Source organism: Odocoileus virginianus, chromosome 6 (assembly GCF_023699985.2).
Source record: "Odocoileus virginianus isolate 20LAN1187 ecotype Illinois chromosome 6, Ovbor_1.2, whole genome shotgun sequence".
Classification (NCBI taxonomy): Eukaryota; Metazoa; Chordata; class Mammalia; order Artiodactyla; family Cervidae; genus Odocoileus; species Odocoileus virginianus.
This window is the reverse complement of record NC_069679.1, coordinates 42,971,832-42,993,506: the sequence shown is the minus strand read 5'-3', so window position 1 is coordinate 42,993,506 and position 21,675 is coordinate 42,971,832. Positions and strand designations below refer to the sequence as shown.

General features: G+C 35.7%; 1 protein-coding gene across 4 annotated transcripts in view; it reads right to left on the bottom strand.

Annotated features, from left to right (window-relative positions):
- The window catches only part of RFX7 (regulatory factor X7), a 141,378-nt gene that overhangs the window by 43,958 nt on the left and 75,745 nt on the right, over nucleotides 1–21,675 (bottom strand). For all 4 annotated transcript variants that reach the window (XM_070469242.1, XM_070469240.1, XM_070469243.1 and 1 more), the window contains exon 4: nucleotides 1,908–1,990. In XM_070469242.1, coding sequence (XP_070325343.1) covers nucleotides 1,908–1,990 — 83 coding nt within the window. The remainder of the gene's footprint in view (nucleotides 1–1,907; nucleotides 1,991–21,675) is intronic.

Genomic DNA, 21,675 nt, shown 5'->3' with positions numbered 1-21,675 from the left:
TCTCCAGACCAATGCCTTCACTAAACATTATACGTTTTTATTACCTGGCATTGTCACTTACAAACTAATTTCATGAAATGGACAACCAAGATAACATGAGGGAAGCTCCTCACTTGACTCTGACATTCATTTAAGCTAAAAGAACAATAATAATTTATATATTTCCAAAGAAATTACTGACCAATTTCTAGAACAAAAAAAAAAACATTAAAACAGTTACAAAATTTTGTCCAAGGGGAAAAAGAAAAAGCAGCAAATTTTTCACTCCATTTCTTTTTATACATGTGCTTTTAAAGTAAGAGAATGTTAAGCATAACTTCTATAAATGAAATGAATTCTGAGAAATACTTAAAAGGGTAGAGATCAAAGAGTGGAATGTATGAACCAACAACTTTTCTCTATATTTTCTAAATGAGGCTATTACATGTTTTTACTAATGAAAACAAAGTAATACCCAAGCACTCAAAACATCACACATTTATCATAAATTCATGTGCCATACAGACAATTCACTTTTTCCTCCCTTTTTAAAATTCTGTGATCTGCTCACCTGACAACCTAAAAAAAATCTTGCACTTTATTGCTCACAATAGTTATCTGTTTATTCTTTGATTTTTCAGTTCAATTTTCAAAATCTCCCACACTGCATAAATATATTGATCTATTTATAAAACATAAGCCAACTGCATTTCATAGCATTTACTCAGGTACTCTACTAACTGTGGAAAATTCTGAAAGAGATGGGAATACCAGACCACATGACCTGCCTTTTGAGAAACTGGTACGCAGGTCAGCAAGCAACAGTTAGAACTGGACACAGAACAACAGACAGGTTCCAAATAGGAAAAGGAGTACGTCAAAGCTGTACATTGTCACCCTGCTTATTTAACTTATATGCAGAGTACATCATGAGAAATGCTGGGCTGGAGGAAGCACAAGTTGGAATCAAGATTGCCAGGAGAAATATCAATAACACCACCCTTATGGCAGAAAGTGAAGAAGAACTAAAGGGTCTCTTGATGAAAGTGAAAGAGGAGAGTGAAAAAGTTGGCTTAAAGCTCAACATTCAGAAAACTAAGATCATGGCATCTGGTCCCATCACTTCATGGCAAATAGATGGGGAAACAGTGGAAACAGTGGCTGACTTTATTTTTCTGGGCTCCAAAATCACTGCAGATGGTGACTGCAGCCAAGAAATTAAAAAACGCTTACTCCTTGGAAAGAAAGTTATGACCAACCTAGACAGCATATTAAAAAGCAGAGACATTACTTTGTCTACAAAGGTTTGTCTAGTCAAGGGTATGGTTTTTCCAGTAGACATGTATGGATATGAGAGTGGACTGTAAAGAAAGCTGGGCGCTGAAGAATTGATGCTTTTGATGTGTGGTGTTGGAGAAGACTCTTGAGAGTCCCTTGGACTGCAAGGAGATCCAACCAGTCCATCCTAAAGGAGATCACTCCTGGGTGTTCATTGGTAGGACTGATGTTGAAGCTGAAACTCTGAAGAGCTGACTCATTAGAAAAGACCCTGATGCTGGGAAAGATTGAGGGCAGGAGAGAAGGGGACGACAGAGGATGAGATGGTTGGATGGCATCACCATGAGTTTGGGTAAACCCCGGGAGTTGGTGGTGGACAGAGAGGCCTGGCCTTCTGTGGTTCATGGGGTTGCAAAGAGTCAGACACGACTGAGCAACTGAACTGACTGACTCAAGTACATAAACGTACCCAGGTACACAAATAAATTAGCAAAAACTATGGGTAAACACTTAACCAAATATGATCAAAGACTAAAATATCTATTGTTTTGCCAGTCATTTTCTGATGATTTTAGGAATAGTGCAAAACGGTAACAACCATAACACACATATAAACACTGTAACTGAGGCAAAGACAAGAAGAGATATACCTTTTCTCTCCATTGCTGAGACCAGAAGGCAGCTGAAGGTAGAGGTAGAGTTTCTCTAGGTCTGTAAACTTCTCAACTTCTTGCTGTTAGTTAAAAAGGATTAAAAAACAAAGATCATTTTAAAAACTGTTTCTCCCTCAACAAAATTTACTAACATCTTCCTAAAAAAATACTATCTAAATTTAAACCAGATGGAATGAGTCACTTGCCAAAGCAAACAAAATCTAGGCTTTTTTCTCATCAGTAAAATAATAAAGTCATGTTGTCTGACAAATTTATTGCATATAAAATGTTGATTCGTAAGAGAAAATGGTACTTTCCTATTAATTCTTACATCCTGGGTATAAAGTAAATCAAATCAATGCTGAGACAAAAATTCCTCATTTTAAACCACATTTAAAGAAGGAGGGTTGTACAATATTACAGGAAAAGTACTAGACTGGGAGTCAAGAGACTATTTACTAATAGCCTAACCATTTAACTGGTTGTGAGACTTCCACGCCTTAGCAGGTTTTCCTTAAAAATGTAAAATGAATGAGATAATTTATAGGATCCTTTTCTAATTCTCAAAAATCTAGAACATGTGACTAATGATACTACTGTCAATGGGGGTGGAACTGAGGTTTAAAAATCCAGTTATTCCTCAGTATCTGTGGATAACTGGTTCCAGGAACTCCCTTCTCCCCCACTGTGGATACCCAAATCCACAGATGCAGAAGTCCTTTACATAAAATGGTGGTATACAGTTGGTCCTTCTTAAACACGATAAACCAAGGAATCAAATGTGATCCAGGGTTGGTTGAAACTGCAAGTGCAGAACCTGTGGATCCAGAGGACCAACTGTACCAAAGTACAAACAACAGCCCCTTTCACACAACGAAGATGTAATTATTCTCTGACTTGCAACAGTGGATTGCTATTCGCAGAATCTATTTGTAAGATCATCTCTGTCACTACTGTTCTGCAACTTTGTCATTTTATCTATAAATGTAACCTTTAAAATAATTTCCACTATTCAGAGGACTGTATAGTTGTCTTTCCCAGCTGAGTTTGCCACAAGATAGTTTTAAATCTGCCATAAATCCTAATGCAATAAAAAGATATGTAACATTTTGGCAACCTAACTCATTACAATTGAATTGCACTGCAATGGAAAACATGGACAGATTACGGGCATTTTTGGTGGCAGAATCCTTACATAATAAAGTACAACTAAACATAGATCCAATTTATTTAAAAAGCTTAAACTGATATAATTTAGTCTTATTCTTATTCTCACCAGAATTCATTCAAAAACAGTTTAATCTTAGAATTTATCCACAGAATGATTTAATCAATTACATGCAATCAACTCTCAAATCTACACTGTTTTCATTCTACTGTCTATGGGTATTTTCCAATTAGTTCTAATATCTGATAGACTGACCAGCAATGTCTTATATAACTTCCCCCTCGACAACAACAACAAAATCCTACAGAAACACAGACATTTCCTTTCAAAACTGTTATTTAACATCTTCTTTTCTCTAGTTTACCAGTGTTCAGTTTCGGAGTCTGCCTGGTTTTGTTCCTCTTGGTGTGTTCCATTCTAACCCTCCATTTAGACTTCTTAACTCTTTCCCCCATGTTCTTCCAGGCTCTTTATTTTCCCAACCACTACATTAGTTTAAGTCTTTAGCTGTCTTTCTTTCAACAATGAAGGATAATTCATTTACTCATTTATTTATTCACTAAATTTATTTTTTGCAACACTCCACAAATGATAAGTGTTAACTTATATTGTGTATCACAACCTATATAAAGGCTGGAAATAGATGAACAACACAATAGTCCCTGCCCTTAAGGAACTTACAATGATTCTTGAGTTACTGAAAACTATCTGTTTTGCCTGCATCTATCTTTCCCCACTTTAATCTGTCTTAAATATAGTTCCTAAAATACCTCTTGTTGAATATTATTAACATCACCCACTTAAACCCAACAGAGCCTTTCACATTAAATCAAAAATAGTTTATGTTACAAAAAACCCATGAGTATTACTACGGGCAAAGTCTTAAGAAAATGCAACACAAAACATCTTTTTTCCCTCCTTGGGTAAACTCCCTTTCTTAACGGAATATTATTCAGCTATAAAAATGAGTGAAATCTTGCCATTTGTGGCAACATGAATGGACCTTGAGGGTACTATGATAAGTAAAACAAGTCAGACAGAAAAGGATAAATACCATATGATCTTCCTTTTATGTGGAATCTAAAAACAACAACAAAACATGAGCCCATGGATACTGTAATGATTGGTGGCAGCCTGAGGTGGGGGAGGGAGTGTAGGTAGTGGGAGTGGAAGAAGGGGTCATAAGGTACAAATTTCTAGTTATAAAATGAGTAAGTCACGGGGATATAATGTATAGCATGGTGAATATAATTTGAAAGTAGCCAGGATAGAGCTCCAAAGTTCTCATTATTAAAAAAAACCTTTTGTAGCTATGTATTGGTGACAAAGGTTAACTAGATTTACTGCAGTGATCATTTTATAATACAAGCATACCTTGGAGGTACTACAGGTTCAGTCTTAGACCACCACAATAAAACAAATACCACAATAAAGTAAGTCACATCAATTTTTGGTTTCTTAGTGCTTATAAAACTTATCTTTGCTCATGCTCAGTCACTAAGTCGTGTCTGACTATTTGTGACCCCATGAACTGTAGCCCACCTGGCTCCTCTGTCCATGGAATTCTCCAGGCAAGAATACTGGAAAATGTATTGTCATTTCCTTCTCTTAATACAGTCTATCAAGTATGCAACAGCACTGTATTTAAAAAACAAGGCACATACTTTAATTAGAAGTATTTTATTGCTAAAAAGATGCTAACGATCATCTGACAATGCAGGCAGGCTCACCACAAACCTTCAATTTATAAAAAATAATATCTGCAAAGTGTAATAAAATGCAATAAAACAAGGTATGCCTATATATACAAATACTGAATCATTTTGTGGTACACCTGAAACTAATATAATGTTACGTCAGTTACATGTCACTTAAAAATATCAAACAAAAAACCCCACCATTTTTGATGACTAAGAATAAAAAAACTTTATATTGTTGGAAAAACTTTGGTTTCTATAGTTTTCAACTTTTATATATACTAGAGAAAAGAACAGAGAAGAAATTCCATAAGAAATTCAGAAGATAATCCAAATTAGGATAAAGTACCAAAGAGATGATTCAAAGATGGAATCAAAAAAAAGATCAAACTCACTGTCACACCCTTTACTTTGTCTTTCAAACAGTGAAAAATTACTACTGTCAATTACTCTTTTGTTATGTGGGACTCAACACACAGAAGAAAATAATTGGAGAGTTTACTAAAACTGACATTAAAATTCTAAGAAGCAAATGAGAACAAAATGACTTAAGTGTACAGTGATGGCATTCTAGTCCAGTGAAGCTGAGTTTACCACGAGAATTTTGGTTTTGGATACACCTGTCACTTACAGCTAATCATTGGCCTCCAGAACAATGATCCGTGGTGTATAAGACCTTAACTTTGTTTGACTACATCAAGGCAAGAATATCATGTGGCGCAAGTAAGTTAAACATTAGATTATTTGATATACTGTGTAAAGATTTAAACATCAAGAGTAAAGTTTTCTGTTCCATGTGGAGATTCATTAATTGTCAAAAAGAAGCATGCTTGATGGATTTATGAAATGAAGGACAAAGCTGCTTTATTTTTAGAGCATTAGAAAAAAAAACTGCATACATTTTTAAAAATTATAATTTTAAAATTCTGCCATAAAATGCAATAATGCATTAATATATGCTACAATGCAGATAAACCTTGAAAACATTATGCTAGATGAAGGAAGTCAGACACAAAAAAAACATTTATCAAATGCTTTCACTTTTATGAAATATCCAGAACAGTCAAATCCATGGAGAGAGAAAGATTAGTGGCTACCAGGGACTGGGAGGAGGGCACTAAGAGGATTGATTGCTTAGTGGGTTTCCTTGGGGTGATGAAAATGCTTCAGAACTGGGTAGAGGTGATGTTTACATAACACTGTGAATATGCTAAATAGTACTAGTGATAAACTTTGTGTTATGTATATTTAACAACAATAAACATTACAATTTTTAATAGAGCTTGATATATGTGGCAGACATATCTGAATATCTGAAACTTCAAATGACAATTATCAACATCCCTATTTATTAGACCTAAAAGTCTTCATTTTCTTGAGTTGAAGAAGTTAAGTTCTCAACAAAGAGAGAAGTTCTCAAAGCAAAGTTATTAAAAGTGCCTTCAAGTTTAGGGGGAACCTCAAGTACTATCTAGTTTGTTCAATGAACTAAGGTGATAAGTTCCCACTACTGTAGTTGAAAATCTTGCCCAAAAGCTTACGAGGCTTCTCTCTTTTTAGTTCAATCTTTGCAAGAAGATATCAAAAAGGAATCTTGCAACTGAAGTTTGATTCAGATATCAAAGACATTCTAGGAAACCACTCTGAAGAATTTTTGGCAAAAATCTTCCTGTTTATTCCCAAGTAGGTAAGCAGATCTTGTGTGTCAATCATCCCATTTACATAAGCATACCTTTATACAGGTGGTTTTTCAGAAACTTTGAGTATGAAAACTTTGAAAAGCAATATTACAGACCTAATGTTGCAAATGGCCTAGATAGTGCTTTGCCCTTTCACATCCTAGATAGAAAAGTATACAGCAAACAATCAGATTCCAATACTGAGGCCACCTGATGTGAAGAACTGACTCACTGGAAAAGACCCCGATGATGGGAAAAACTGAAGGTAGGAGAAGGGGACGACAGAGGAGGAGATGGTTGGATGGCATCACCGACTCTATACTCCGGGAGTTGGTGAACAGGGAATCCTGGCGTGATGCAGTCCAGGGGGTCACAGAGAGGCAGACACAACTGAGTGACTGAACTGAACTGAATATCCTTTTCCCCACTTTGTGGCACCTTGGGAGTCCTGTGTTTCAGTGGTGAGGCTACAACATGGCAATGTCTGTCAATGTGGGTTCCTGTGGGACTATGTGGAGCAGGGGCCTCCGGCGATGTGTGCTATATATGTAATGTGAATGAAGACAAGTTGTTCTGGTTAGGCCACTGATATTTCAGGCTTGCTTTGTTTCGGCAGCATAGCCTTGCCTCTCCTGATTAATATAGAAAGTTAGACCTTTTCCTCTATGTAAATAAAATGTTGAGAGAGGAAATGAGCTCCTCTCTAATCACAAAAGCTTTCATTCATTTTTAGAACAGCATTTAGCTAATTTTGAAATTTCAAATTATGTTAGCCAAGCTATTTATGTTTATCAAATTGAGACATGGTCTAAAAAAAATGTTAATATATAGTTCAGATTATATAGCTTTCATGCTTTCATCTACTTTACGTAAAAAAAAAAACCTAGTTAAAAATTCAATTGTAATAAACTTTGCATACATGACCAAACATGATCCTATAAGAGCCTGTTTGTCTGCTTACTTTGGGCCATAGCAATTACTCAGGGTTTTATTATTATTATTATTTTTTACTCAGGGTTTTAAACTCAATTAATTTGCATTTATTGATTGTTCAAAGAAATTTTTTCTGGTGTCTACTTACACCTTCCTCCTCAACTAGATTGAAGACCCTAGTTTATCCACACCTTTTTGAGGCAAAAACTGAAAACGTACCACAGAGCCAGATGGTACTTCTTTTAATACCCCATTTAATTTTTAAATTTAGAACAATAAAGCATTTCAACCAAAGTACAGAAAGCACACATGTATCACCATCCATATTAAATAAAATATGCTAACTTTTTGCCATATTTGCTTCAGAATTCTTTAAGCTTTTAGACTATACAGTAGTGTTTGTTATATGGACTAAAACCAGTTTATCCATTTCTTTATGATAGACAATTTCATTATTTCAAATAGTACTGCAATAAAAATCCCTATTTGTGACTGCGGTGTCCTTGTGTAGGAGTTTCTGTTTTGGTATGTATCTACCTAAAAGCAGAAGTACTTGGTCATGTAAGATGCACATCTTTAACTCTGCTGGTATTCCTAAACTGCTCCCCGAAACTATGACGCCAACTTGTTTTCCAAAAGCAATGCTACAATTTCTCCACACCCTTATGAAAGCTTAAGATTTACATTTTAGCTAATCTTATAAGTATGAAAAAGTATCCCACCCACTGTTTTATTTTAAATTTTCTGATTGAGGATGAGGCTATCATATTATTTATCATTTGAGTTTATATTAACTGAGTTTATATTTGAGTTTATATTAATATAATAGCTATCCAATTTTATCATGCACTTGGACAGATTGCTAAAGATGGTAAGAGTTTCTGACTTAGCAGTCTGGCGCAGGAACCTTGAAAATCAAAGGTTAAAAATAATGCCATTTTTACTTTCAATATTTAAAAGCAACTTCAACTGAGTTGGAATTTAATTTAGAAAAAAATCTGACAACTTATCTTTGAAAGGATCATATAGCAAAATGTATGATTCACTGATCGTTCTTGAACCTGTGGAACAGACTTTTCATATATCACCTGGTAACTGATTAGTATAGCAATAAAGCAGCTTTGATGGAGCTTTTAGAAACTTGAGGTTAATAGGTAAGTCTCTTATTGATAAATTAGCAGCCAATAAGGAAAAATGACCTATATTATATATTACAGACGAATAAAGCCGCTGCTGCTTGAGCATGACTGCTGGTCTTTCAAATCTGATCTACCTAAAACAGCAGGATATAGTGGTCAGGTACAGCATACAGAATCAGGCCTGGATCTGTGTTCCACATTTGCCCCTCATTAGCTTTGTGATACTAAGCAAGATGAGCATTAATTTTCAAGTCTGTGAAACACTGATAAAACACCCATGAAATTTTTTGAGGATTAAAAGAAATTTATAAAATATATCTGTTAGGTTATTACCACATAAACAGTCTGGAGGACTACAGTCCATAGGGTCTCAAAGAGTTGGACACAACTGAAGGGACTTAGCACACATTACATAAATATTACTTTGAAATATATACTTGCTGAAAGTCAAATTTTGTCAAGAGAGTTTATAATTCAAATTCTATCAACAAATATAGAATCTTTTGTTTGAAAAAGCAAGGTATCTGAAATTTAGGAAACATTTACTGGGTGACCTTCACCAACTTAAAGAGTTATACCACAAGAGCAAGGTTCCTAGATTCTATGTATCAGACATGAGCGGCAAGTTATTGAAGACAGTGTTTCACCACCATGGACTTTCCTCAGGGTAACTGCAGAAAAACACGGATAGTATTCCCTCATAAGCCACCAAGATGTTACTGAAGTTAGAAGATACTTCTGATAACCGTGATACTAGAATAGGTCAGGAACAAAAGCTTTTACCAGGTTGGACTTGGAAAAGAAAATGTGTAACTTTCCACTTGTCTTCTGTTACTAAAAAAAACACCTGAAACAATATTCTTTATTTCAAACAACCGAGTTAGTTTTTAGTGTTTCAGCTTGTCTGCTCAGGACATTTGCCTTTGAACTATGAAAACATACCAGATGAACTGAGGAATCAGGGAGTGTTTTCAATATTTTATTACTACAACTTTAAAACCTCCAAGCAGATGGTAAGGAAACACATTCCCACTATTTACTGGCACAGGTAGTCTGAGTGGAGAGACCTGCTCCTGCTTTCTTAGGGAACATACTGAATCAGGTTTATCCCACAATTTCTCAAACATTAATAAAGAAGGATTTTTCCTGTTTGAAATAAATTTCTTTGCAGTGATGTGCTTCTTGTTGTGAGACTTTCCCCTCAAGTATTAGTCAGGTTCTTCTTTTCTTTTTTTAAACAAGGTCACAAAACTGGGTAACAGTTTATAAAGATGGTAACCAGTGAAGACTTAAATGAGGATCTTTCATGCAAATCTTTGATGGATCATTATCCTTATTTCCAGAAGAAGCAGAAACTCTCCTGTTGAGATATATAAATACCTTTCAAGGAACGAGTCAGGTTGACAATGACAGAGTCTTGATGGAAGATGACCAACCCAAGGGTATCACATTCATAATTAGTTATTCAAATTTTTATTTTCAAACTAATATCCGGGAAAGGTTTTAAAAGAAGTTTTGATTTAAATTTGTATTTAGAAGTGGTCATTTAAAATTCAGAAACAAAATCTCCAATTTGTTTCTTCCATTAAATTATCACATGTGGAGGGAAAATATATAAAGATAGGATAATTGTACTTGAATTTGTCTGTCTTTTATTTTGTAAACTACAGAAACAAAACAAAATGTGAAAAAAATTCTAATTTTTTTTTTCCCCTGAAAGGAGACATTGATTTAAGAGCACAGTTACTAAAAGGCCTCTTTCTTCACCAGCATTACTGACAGAAGGGCTGAATGGGGAAAGTGGAACCTTACTCTATAGTGTTTTTTTTTTTTTAATTTATGGAAACAATCAACATACCTGATACTATATTCTTTCAGGCCCCAGCAGTTGTGAAAGCTGTTCTTCCACAGGATTGAATAAGGAAGATAGAGAAAAAGGTCAAGGTATAAGGACTCTATTTTTCAATGCGTTTTGCCTAGAATTCTTAATTTTCAGCAATTTTCAGTTTCTTAACTTGCTATGAGAACCATGTGGTCATTTTTTATAAGTGTGCTCTAAAAATATACTCTGTGATGTTTTAGGGCTTAATAAAAAAGGGAGGCTAAGTCCCTGAAATTGAAAAAATGAATAACATGGTAGCAAGTATCATGGCTACATAAATGTCCAGGCAACTAAGAATCAACTGAAATGCTTAGAGAAGGGCATACTGCTAGGGTTCAAACAGACAGAAAATACAGAAACCTAGAGATTTGTGTACCTCTGATAAAGAATTCAAATGAGAGCCATCTCTAGGGAGACTACTTCTGCCTATAGCTAAATTCTACAAAAAGTGAGCATCACAGAATGATCATGTAACATTTCTCTGGCTCATTTAGGTGAGGCAAAGGTTATTACCAATGTTCTGTACACTGCTGGAAAAGATCCTAGGGTTCTACTAGTGGTGGGGATAGGGTGAGAGCCTAGCAGGAAAGATAAGGTTTAGATCTTTCCAGTCACTGTTATAAGTTTTTTGTTTGTTTTTGATTTTATAGAATGGAGATAAGGGATAGTCCCTGGGAACCCAGCAACTATGTTTCCAAAAAACTGGATTTGTTCTAATTGATTCTCTGAGGTTACAAAGCTACAGCCTCAGCAAAGGTACAGGCCATGAAGAGGAAAAGTTAGTCCTCTAATTCCTGTTGCTGCTCCTAGTAGTAACCTTTCCTTTTTTTCCTTTTAGTTTGCTTTTCTAAGGGTTTGAAATAACTTAATATGCAAAAATAGAGAGACTAGAAAACTATAACAATTCATTTATTTTATATCAAAAAAACATTTCTGTGTAATTATCTCATTCCTTAAATATAAAGATACTAATGAAAATTGAATTTCTTTCAGGTAAATGGGTCAGAGATTGCCATCTTATTCTTTCCTATTCCTTTTTGTGACAATAAAATGAATTCGAAAGCTAGCTGACAACAGTAAGGGCAATCTTTACAATTATGAAAGAGAAAAGTAACCAGAACTCATGATTTGTGCCCTTAGTGGCAATTTAGTCCACTTGAGTTCTTAACAGGAAGAAAAACCAAAAAATAATTATAATTATCTTGTCCTCCCATACTAAGGGATAAAATAACTCATATATATGTGATAAAAATAAGAATAAAGGGTTCAAATTTATCTGAATGGATGGCATGGCCTTATATAGATGATTTCTTTTTGTGATACTCAAAAAACAAAGCAAACCCAACTATTTAAATCCAGCCCCCTTGTCAACAAGCACCACACCCCAAACCCTCCCTACACATGTAAAATCTACACAAAATTGCTCTCTTGAAAGTTATTCATTTCCTCTTCACCAAGTGACTGAAAGGAAAAAGTCAGATTCTGAGCTAGGTCTTTACTAACAGTAACCTCGGTGCCACATCACAAGATAAACTCTATCTTCTAACAAGGAGCCTTTTTCAAGTCTGACTGATACATATACACACTTATCTTTGGCTGTGCTGGGTCTTTGCTGCTGTATGGACTTTTCTCTAGTTGTGGCTAGCAGGGGCTACTCTAGCTGCGGTGAGAGGGCTTCGCCCTAGGGCTCGAGGGTCCGTGATTGAGGCACACAGTGTCAGCAGTCGTGGCTCCCGGGCTCAAGCCCAGGTTCAACAGCTGTGGCGTCCAGACCTTAGTTGACCTGTGGCATGTGGGATCTTCCCAGATCAGGGATCGAACCCATGGCATCTGCATTGGCAGGAGGATTCTTTACCACTGAACCACCAGGGAAGCCCAAGTCTGATCTATTTTAATTAGATACTCCAAACAAAATTTTTGGTGTCAATGAAGATTGGGTCAGGAAGTTGACCTTGGTCCTATCATTCAGTATTCATTACAGTAAGGATTTGAGATGAAAAGGCATGCTTTCTTCTCTTAAGGAGGAAAGGGAGAAAAGAAGTCTTTTTAACTATATACACCACATATTTGTAACATATATCAATAACATATATCTCTAGAAGGCAGAAGAGTTGAGTGAATTATTCAAATTTATTTCTGGGAGTGTGTCATCTATCTTAGAAAGGCCCACCCTTAACATTATTATTCTGGTTCTCAGGAAGCAGATATTCTACACACTGCTTCACATATCTTTCAGTGCTCATCTAACCACTTTATTAGTAGGCACATAAAAGAACTGACTTCTAACTTCAAACATTAACTATGGGAAAGATTTGAAAAGTTTAAAAAAGTTAAATGAGATTATTTTCATTCATGCATTCATTGAGTACTGGGTTTTATGCCAACTATGCTTTAGGCATGCATGACCTTATATTTCAGGACAATAAAATTTAGAAGTAAAACATCTGTTGCATGATAATGGTAAATACTATAAGGAAAAAGGATTGGTGAGGGTACAACTTAACCCAGAGTGGTCAAGGAAGGTTTCACTGTAAAGTATGAAGATAAACTGTTTCACAAAGTGGCTAACCAATAGGAAAGACTCTCAAAAGAGTTACCAATTTTCTTTGTTCTAGCCTACTTTTGCTTTCCATTGAGTGACTGTTTTAATGGCCAGGCAGGGCAAGAATGGACAGTAAAAACTCCCCATTATTAAGAGACAAAAATGGATGCTGGCTTCTCACTATTTGTCCCTATACATACTGTTATGGCTCCCACAAGACTGTAAAGAATGGCTCTTGGAAAAATCTTGCCCCCAAAAAATCTAACACAGAGGTGACAGTCTCAAATGCCGGCTGGGGAATGGAAATGATTAGACTACAGGTAAGAAAAATATCTATGATTAGGAGTTAAATGCATGGCATGTAAAAATAGGGATTCAGTGTCCTAAGTTTATAATGGACAACTCATGTCTGCTCAGAAAGCTGGTTTTTAGGATTTATCTAATAGTAAACTTTGGTGTCCATTACAGAAGGGAAGATTTTTTAATAGAACACAGCTTAGACGGTTAATTTTTGTTCATTTCCCTAGGGAAGACAAACACCAGTCCAGCATGGGTTGGAGGCAGAGAGCAGAATCCTGAAGCAGCATTCAGAACCTAAGACACATTGACTACTGATTCAACACAATCTCACCCTTTCAAGTTTTATACTGTATTCCCTTGCAAAAGGACCCTTCTGAGTGCTCCCCTGTAGGGAACTTGCCTTGCTACTGAATAATCTGAATGATGGCATCGGTCACCAAATTTCCCTGGCTCTCCAGAAGGAACAGGCATTCTGTTCAACTTCTCTCTCCTAAAGGTAATCCTAGAAAGTCCTCCTTGGTTCAACTCTCATAAGTAAGCCTTCCCCCAGCAAAATGGACTTAGGTCAGGAAGCCTTTAGACTCATCTGTGAAAGGAACTCATTAGACATGTTCAATTTCTGCCCAGGGAGTTTACTTGGCCTTCTTGGTGCAGGGCACAGAAAGCTCTGTAAAGCAGATGTTTTATTAGGTTATGTTAACTCCCCAATACTGCATTTTGTTAAACCTAAAAGTAAATGGCAATACATAATTCCTCTCTTAGAATATTGGTCAGTAGAGAGCCCTAGAAGTAAGTCTGAACACTCTTCCTGACAGATTTAAAATAAGAACTTAAATGGATTTAAAATACAGTTGACACTTGAGCAATATGGGGCTTAGGGGTGCCTACCCTCCTTGTGGGATTCCCAGGTGGCGCTAGTGGTAAAGAACCCACCTGTCAATGCAGGCTTTTATTCCATCAAACACTCAGGATTATTTCTCTCAAATATTGGTCTGATATAGCTTTCAAGTAGTCCAATTTAATTCAACTAAAATAAGGGGATTAGGTAATATGGAATGAGCAGCTTTCAACTCTGCTAATCCTATCAGATTGGATGTGTCAATGTAAGGTTTTGCCTTGACTATTCAACTGGTTATGAAAAATATAACTGGGTAGGCTTTACAAATGTATAATGACATTATAGATCTAAAGTTGTTACAACTGATGAAAAATTTAGTTTAAGACACTAATTACTATTAAAATTAAGTAAATATCAGTTTTTATTACAAAAGCATTAAAATATTAATAAAAATTTTATTCATATGCTTCTAAAAATATTTTGTCTTTATTGATAAGTAGGCAAACACCAGGCTTTAAATATAGATACAATTTTCTATTATTTATTTTTAGTATATTTCATAGAGCCATAGTCTTCACAATTGTAATCAATTTAAACAGTTAAAATCATTTTAGTTATTTTGTTTCAGTGAGCATATTATGTTTTTTAAATGGCATCCAAGCAACCTATTTGCAAAAAAGAGACTAAATTTAGAATTACTGATTACTAAAATTCAGTAAGATGATGAGGCTAGCTTTTCATTTTTTTCCTCTTCAGATTTATTTTCAAAGTGGATAATTACTTTCAGAAACATTTCTTAATCACAGGGAGAAGAAGTAGAATTTTTAAAAATTCATATAAATAACCTCATATTTTAGACACTTTAAAAAGTCTTGTTTATCATTGTTTTTCAAAGTCTTGGCTCTGGAGTCAGGCTACCTGGATTAAAAGCCTAATTGTACCAATTAGCAAGTTTTATGACCCTGAGAGAGGTACTTAACCTGTCTGAGCCTGTTTCCTCATTTGTAAAATGAGGATGATAACAGATTAATCTCATAGGCAAATTATGAGGACTGAATAATAAAATATGTAAAGTACTTGTCTGGCACATGATAATAAATACTCAATAAATACTACTAATAATAATATGTAGAGACAAACTCTGTTTAGGTGATATTATGTGCATATTACACATAGTTTTTGATAATTATTATTTGCAGATAATCACTCAGCAAATGTTAACTGTCTTCCATGTACTAGACAAGGTACTAAGCACTGGGGCTACCAAGACCGTGAGACACAGTTCTTATTACTACCAAAAGCTTATTTTTGTTGAAGGAAACAAATTAGCCTGGGGATCAGCATACTATACAGTAAGAGCTGTAACAGGGTAGAAAGCTTTTTATAAGGTGCATGAAAGCAAGGGCCTTAACAGAAGAAGGTATAGCAGAGAGGCTAGACTCAGGCATACTGTTAACTCCCTTCTTGTCTTCTGGTCTAGTGGCTGGAAAACAAAATACTCCGTATCCTAGTTTCCCTTGCAGCTAGGCGCACCCAAGTGACATCACCCGGAGGTGGAAGTTCCTGAAGTGGGAACAGAGTAGGTGCCCTGAAAATAAACACAGAGTTTTCCTAGAAGAAAGCCCTTTTGCCCTTTCTCTCTTCTTCCTGCCTTGGCATTTGGATAGAAGGTATGGACGTGCAGCAGCCATCAATGCTGTGACGGGACGAAAGGTGACTCAGCAAAACACAAAAAGCCTAGGACTCCAGTAAGCTACTGTATCGCTCTTTGATGCCTAACTCTGGACTTATTAGATGACACAAACTTATTTCTTTAAGCCACCAATAGTTGGGGTTTTCTGTTATCTGCAACTGAATGCATTCCCAGCAGATAAAAAGCATTCTGAAAAGGTATTTGAGGCAAGTCCGAAAGGAGCAGGAGTCATCCAGGAGAAGATAACTGCGAAGAGCACAGCTGGCAGAGGAAACAGCATCTATCAAGTCCTGGAGGTGGCGGGAGCATGGAGGGCTGACGCCGGCAGCTCTTCCACAACGTGCAGCTCCCGGCTTCTTGGACAGCGGTAGCCAGGTGACTCCCAGCTTCTCCATCCTCCTCCCTCCGGGTTTGAGGGATTCAACACTCTCCTTCAGTGGTTCCACATGGTAAGCGACCTTTCTTAAACGGTAAGTTCCGTGATGATGCACATAAAAACTGTGATCCCTGGCTAATGCTCAGCCTTCTAGAAACACATATTTGTGGTTGATAAGTCAATTAGATTTCACATTAACAATTTACACGTACAGCACCTTCAACTGAAGCTGTCCTGTGTGCCTCTATTTACACTACAGGCATACCTCCTTTTGTTGAGTTTCCTTTTATCATGCTTCACAGATACAGTGTTTTTTTAACAAACTGAAGGTTTGTGCATCCCTACACTGAGCACAGCTACTGGCACTGTATTTTCCAGTCTTATTTGCTCACTTTGTGTCTCTGTGTCACATTTTGGTAATTCTCACAGTATTTCCAACTTCTCCAACATTATCATTGTTATCTCTTTTGGTGATCTGTTATCAATGATCTTTGATGTTACTACTAAGACTTGCTAGAGGCTCAGATGATGGTTAGTGTTGTTTGGCAATAAAGGCTCTTAATTAAGGTATGTACAATATTTTTTAGACATAATGCTACTGCACACTTAATAGACTACAGTATACTGTAAACATAACTTTTGTATGCACTGCGAATCCAAACAATTTGTGTGACTCATTTTGTTGCAATATTCACTTTACTGTAGTGGTCTGGAACTGAACCCTCAGTATCTCTGAGGCATGCTTGTAACAAGTACAGTTGTTATCTCCTTTAATACTGCCAGCAACTCAGTGGATTAGAAACTATTACTATCACCTTTTAAAGTACAACTAAAATAGGTTAAAATTTTCCAAAATCAGACAATAATGGCAATAAAGGTAGGGGCAAAGATACAAATACAGGACTGTGTCATTCTATAGTCTCAGCTCTGAGCCATTCTATTATATTGCCAGTTACTCTTAGTTTCTGACCTATTTATTCCACTTCACATGTTTAAATCCTTCCTGAATCTATGCAATAAAGTTTCAGTTCCCCATCTGTACTCTGGGGATGAGCAGGGTTGGTTACCTCTTAGCAGGTTAGTGTGTGAGGAAGGGAAATACCTAAGCTGAGGAGAACAGGGGGAAAGAGGAGAATGCCAGAAAAAAAAAAAATGTTCTTTCTCTCTAAAGGAATGAGAAAAGTTTCTGTTCTTATGGGCAAACTGTCAAGTATTCAGTAATTCCAACAAAGAAATTCAAATATTTTAACAAGTCTATGGTCTCTGAAAGGTCTCAACTGAAGATGGTAACACTTCTTAATATTTTAAATCACAAAATGTTTAAAAATTGAGTCATTAGGTTATACTCATTCATAACTTTAAAAAATATTTATGGATCATCCTCATGTGCCTGTGGGCATATTCCAATGAGTATGTTCCTACACTCAAGAAGCCAAGAACAAATAAAAATACTAATTATGACTATACAGAAGTGACTACATAAAACAAATGAAGGTAAGCACAGGGTACTAGGGGAAAGAAGATATATCAGACTCAGACCTGAGAAACCTCAGATGGCTTTCCGAGGGGTAGTATCTAAGATGAATCTTAAAATACAGCTACATATAGTTTAAAAAAAAAAAAGAGAGAGAGTGGATAGTCTAGACCAGAGTTTTTCATCATCTAACACTACTGACAATTTTAGGCTGAGAAGTCTATCATAAAGTAGTGTCCTGTGCCTTCCCTGGTGGCTTAGACGGTAAATCGGATTTGATCCCTGGGTCGGGAAGATCCCCTGGAGAAGGAACTGGCAACCCACTCCAGTATTCTTGCCTGGAAAATCCCATGGACAGAGGAGTCTAGTAGGCTACAATCCATGGGATCGCAAAGAGTTGGACACAACTGAGCGACTTCACTTTCACTTCTGCAGGATGTTTAAATAGCATACTTGTCCTCTACCCACTCAACTGGTAGCACACTCTGAGTGTGAAAAACAAAAATGACTCCAGATGTGGTCAAATATTTCCTGGGGGCAAAACTGCCTCCAGTTGAGAACCACTGTTCTAGAACTGCACTATCCATAAGGCTGCCACTGGCCCCTTGTGGCTATTTAACTTAAAATCAAATTAATAAAATTAAAAGTTCAGTTCCTCGGTCACACTAACCACATTTCAAGAGCTTAATAAATAGTCATGTCTGTAGTGGCTACCAAACTGAATAGCACATATACCGGACATTTCTACCAATGCAGAATGTTCTAATGGCCATTGTTGTTCTAGACTAAGAGGATATATATTCTCTTCTCTTACTTCACAAGTGTTCATTACAGCTTGCTGACAAGCCTGCAGAGGGAGTAGAGAAAGATGAGATTGAATAAGAGAAGTAAAGCCTAGTATGAAGGATCTTCAACACCTTAAGATAAAACAACGGGGAACCAGTAAAAGGTCTTAACAAAGGGTATAAAATACAAAGATTCACATTTCATAAAGATGTTGTAATGATGTTTTGAAGAATGGAATTAAAGTGGAGGGATGAGAAGCAGAAAAATAGCTGCCGTTATTTCCAACAATCACGATGGTCTGGATTAATGTAGAAGCAGTCAGGATACACAAAAATGGAGCAATTTTGAAGGCAGAAGTGATGGGATGTGGTGACTGACTAGATGTGAGGTAGGTGAGAAAGAGGATGAAAACAAGAAAGACTACCAGGTTTTTAGGTTAGCTGAGTGAGTATATTCACTAATATGACAGAAAGAATAATGGCCCTCCAATATGTTCATGTCCTAATCCTCAAATCCCTAGAACTGTGAATCTGTTATACACTATAAAAGGGACTTTCCAGGTGTGAACACATTAAGGACCTTGAAACGGGGAGAGCATCCTGTATTATCTAACAGGCCTAATGAAATCACAAAAGTCCTAATAAGAGGGAAGTTGAAGGAGATTTGACTACAAAAAAGAGACGTGTCAGAGTGACACTGTGTAAGACATGAGGACTCATTGCTGGCTTTGAGGATGCAGCCACTAAAAGCTATAAAAAGCAAGAAAAAGATTATCCCTACAGCCTCCAACAGGAATACAGTCCTCCTGACACCTTCACTTTGTCTTAGTGAGCCCTATGTCAGACTGCTGATCTGTAGAATGACAAGATAATAAACTTGTGTTAAGCCACTAAATTTACGATAATTTGTTACAGTAGCAATAGGAAACAAAAAAATAGGTTCAGAATTTTGGGTGTGATACAGTGAAACTAGTTCTGGAAAAGTTGAGTTTGAAGTGCCTATGTGACATCTTAGTAAAATTGATCAATAGACAGTAGCTGGTTATATGGGTCTGGAGCATAAACTGGGGATATATAATTAAGAGTCATGAGCATACTGAGATTAGTTGACACCATCAAAGTACATGAGGTCACTATATGGGCAAATACAGACAAAATGCAGAGAAATACCAAGAAATTGCAACCGACTGTGACATGTTCAAATTCCAATCACATAGCATTGAGACATCTCAGTCAACAGCCAAAAAATTCAGTATAGACACTGCAGCAGTAACACCTTAGTATAAAAGCTGAACTAACTCTAAAGTCTAGCTATTTCAGACTTGCCCCAACAAAGCTTAAACACAACCTCAAAAGGATAATCTGCAAGTACTTTAGCTGCCAGCTAAAGAAAACTATAGTACATTTTAAAGGAAGAGAACAAAATCTAGACATTCTAAATGAATACTAAACTAAAAATGACTAGACATGTAAAGAAGCAGAAAAACATGATCTTGTAATTGCAACAAAAACTCAGTAAAGAGACTTAAGAGATAATTAGAAAACAAAGACCTTAAAAGAGTTTTTATGAAGACGCTCAAGGATTTAACAAAAGAAATGAAGGCTATAAAAGAAAATAACCAAGTGAAATTTCTAGAACTTAAAAAATACAAGGTCTAAAATGGGCAATTCATTGAATAGAATTATAGATCGCATATGTCAAGAAGATTAAGGAATGTGATAATAATATTAAAGAAATATAAACTATCCAAAATGAAGCAAAAAGAGAAAAAAATGACTAAACATAACCTTAGTGACCTGTGAGAATTACTGAGGAATGTAACATAAATAAACTTTGAGACCCATGATGGAAAGGGGCAAAGAAGAATATTTGAATGGCTGGAAATTTTTGAAAGCTGATGTAAAATTGTAAACCTACAGGATTGTGGAAACTCAGTTAATCACAAGCAGGTCAAAAACAAAGGAAAACAAGGCTATAAGGCTATAAAATTGCTGAAAACCACTAATAAATAATCAGGAAAGAAGCCAGAGGAGAAAAATAGGACACATTACACACAAGGGAAACGAGAAAGAAAACAAACTTCTCAATGGAGTCTATGCAAACCAAAAGAAAATAGATCTAGACTGCAAAAAAGGCTGAAAGAAAAAATATCTAGAATTCTATACCCAGTGAAAATACGTTTTGTAAATGAAAGACTTCTTCCAAATAAACTAAAACTGGGCAAGTTAATCAACAGTAGACCTACAATGTAGAATATAAACAGCAAAATGGTATACATACACTCAATCTTACAGGCAGTTCCAAGACAAAGCTTGTCAAATTGGTTAAGCATATGATGTTATCAACAACAACAAAACACTTAAAGTGTTTATATAACTTTGCTCAGAAGTAAAGGGATGAAAAAAGATATGCCACACTAACAAGCACTAATTATAAGAAAGATGGAGGGGCTATGGTGATATCAGACAAAGCAGACTTGAAAAAAACGAATGTTACTAGATATTAAAAACAAAAACATAATAATAATAAAAGAATCAATTCATGAAGAATACATAAAAATCTTAAATGTTTATGCTCCTATTAATAGCTTCAATACATGAGGCTAACACTGACAGGATCAAAGATAAAAAAATTCACAATCACAATTACAAAGTTTTAGCATCCCTCTCAATAACTGAAAAAGTGAAATATCAGTAAGGATAAATATGTTTTGAAAAACAATAACCGACTGGACCTAACTGATATCAGTTGACATATAGAGACAGAAGAGCAGTCTATCCAGTAACAGTAGAATACATGTTATTTTCAAGTACATATGAAACATTCACTAAGCTATACCAAAAACAAGATTCAATAAATACTCATCTACTTGGAAACTGATCATCCTATATTATGGGTAACAAGAATAAATTAGAATAAGAAAAGTTTCATTTAACTGAATGACAATGAAAACACACAAAAAATTATGGAATGCAGCTAAATCAGCGCTTAGAGGATTATTTGTAGCATTAAATGTTTACAATGAAAAGACAAAAAAGGTTTAAAATTTTTTTATTGAGGGGCTAGAAAAATAAGTGTCAATTAAAGCCAAGTTAAGCATAAGAAAAAAAATGTACATTAAAGGAGAAAGGAAACAGAAAACTGACAAGAAAGAAAGTAAATGAAACCAAAAGTTTAGTTTTATTTATAAAATTATTAAACCTCTAGCTAAGCTGATTAAGATCAAAAGAAGATACAATTGCTAATTTTCAGTAATGA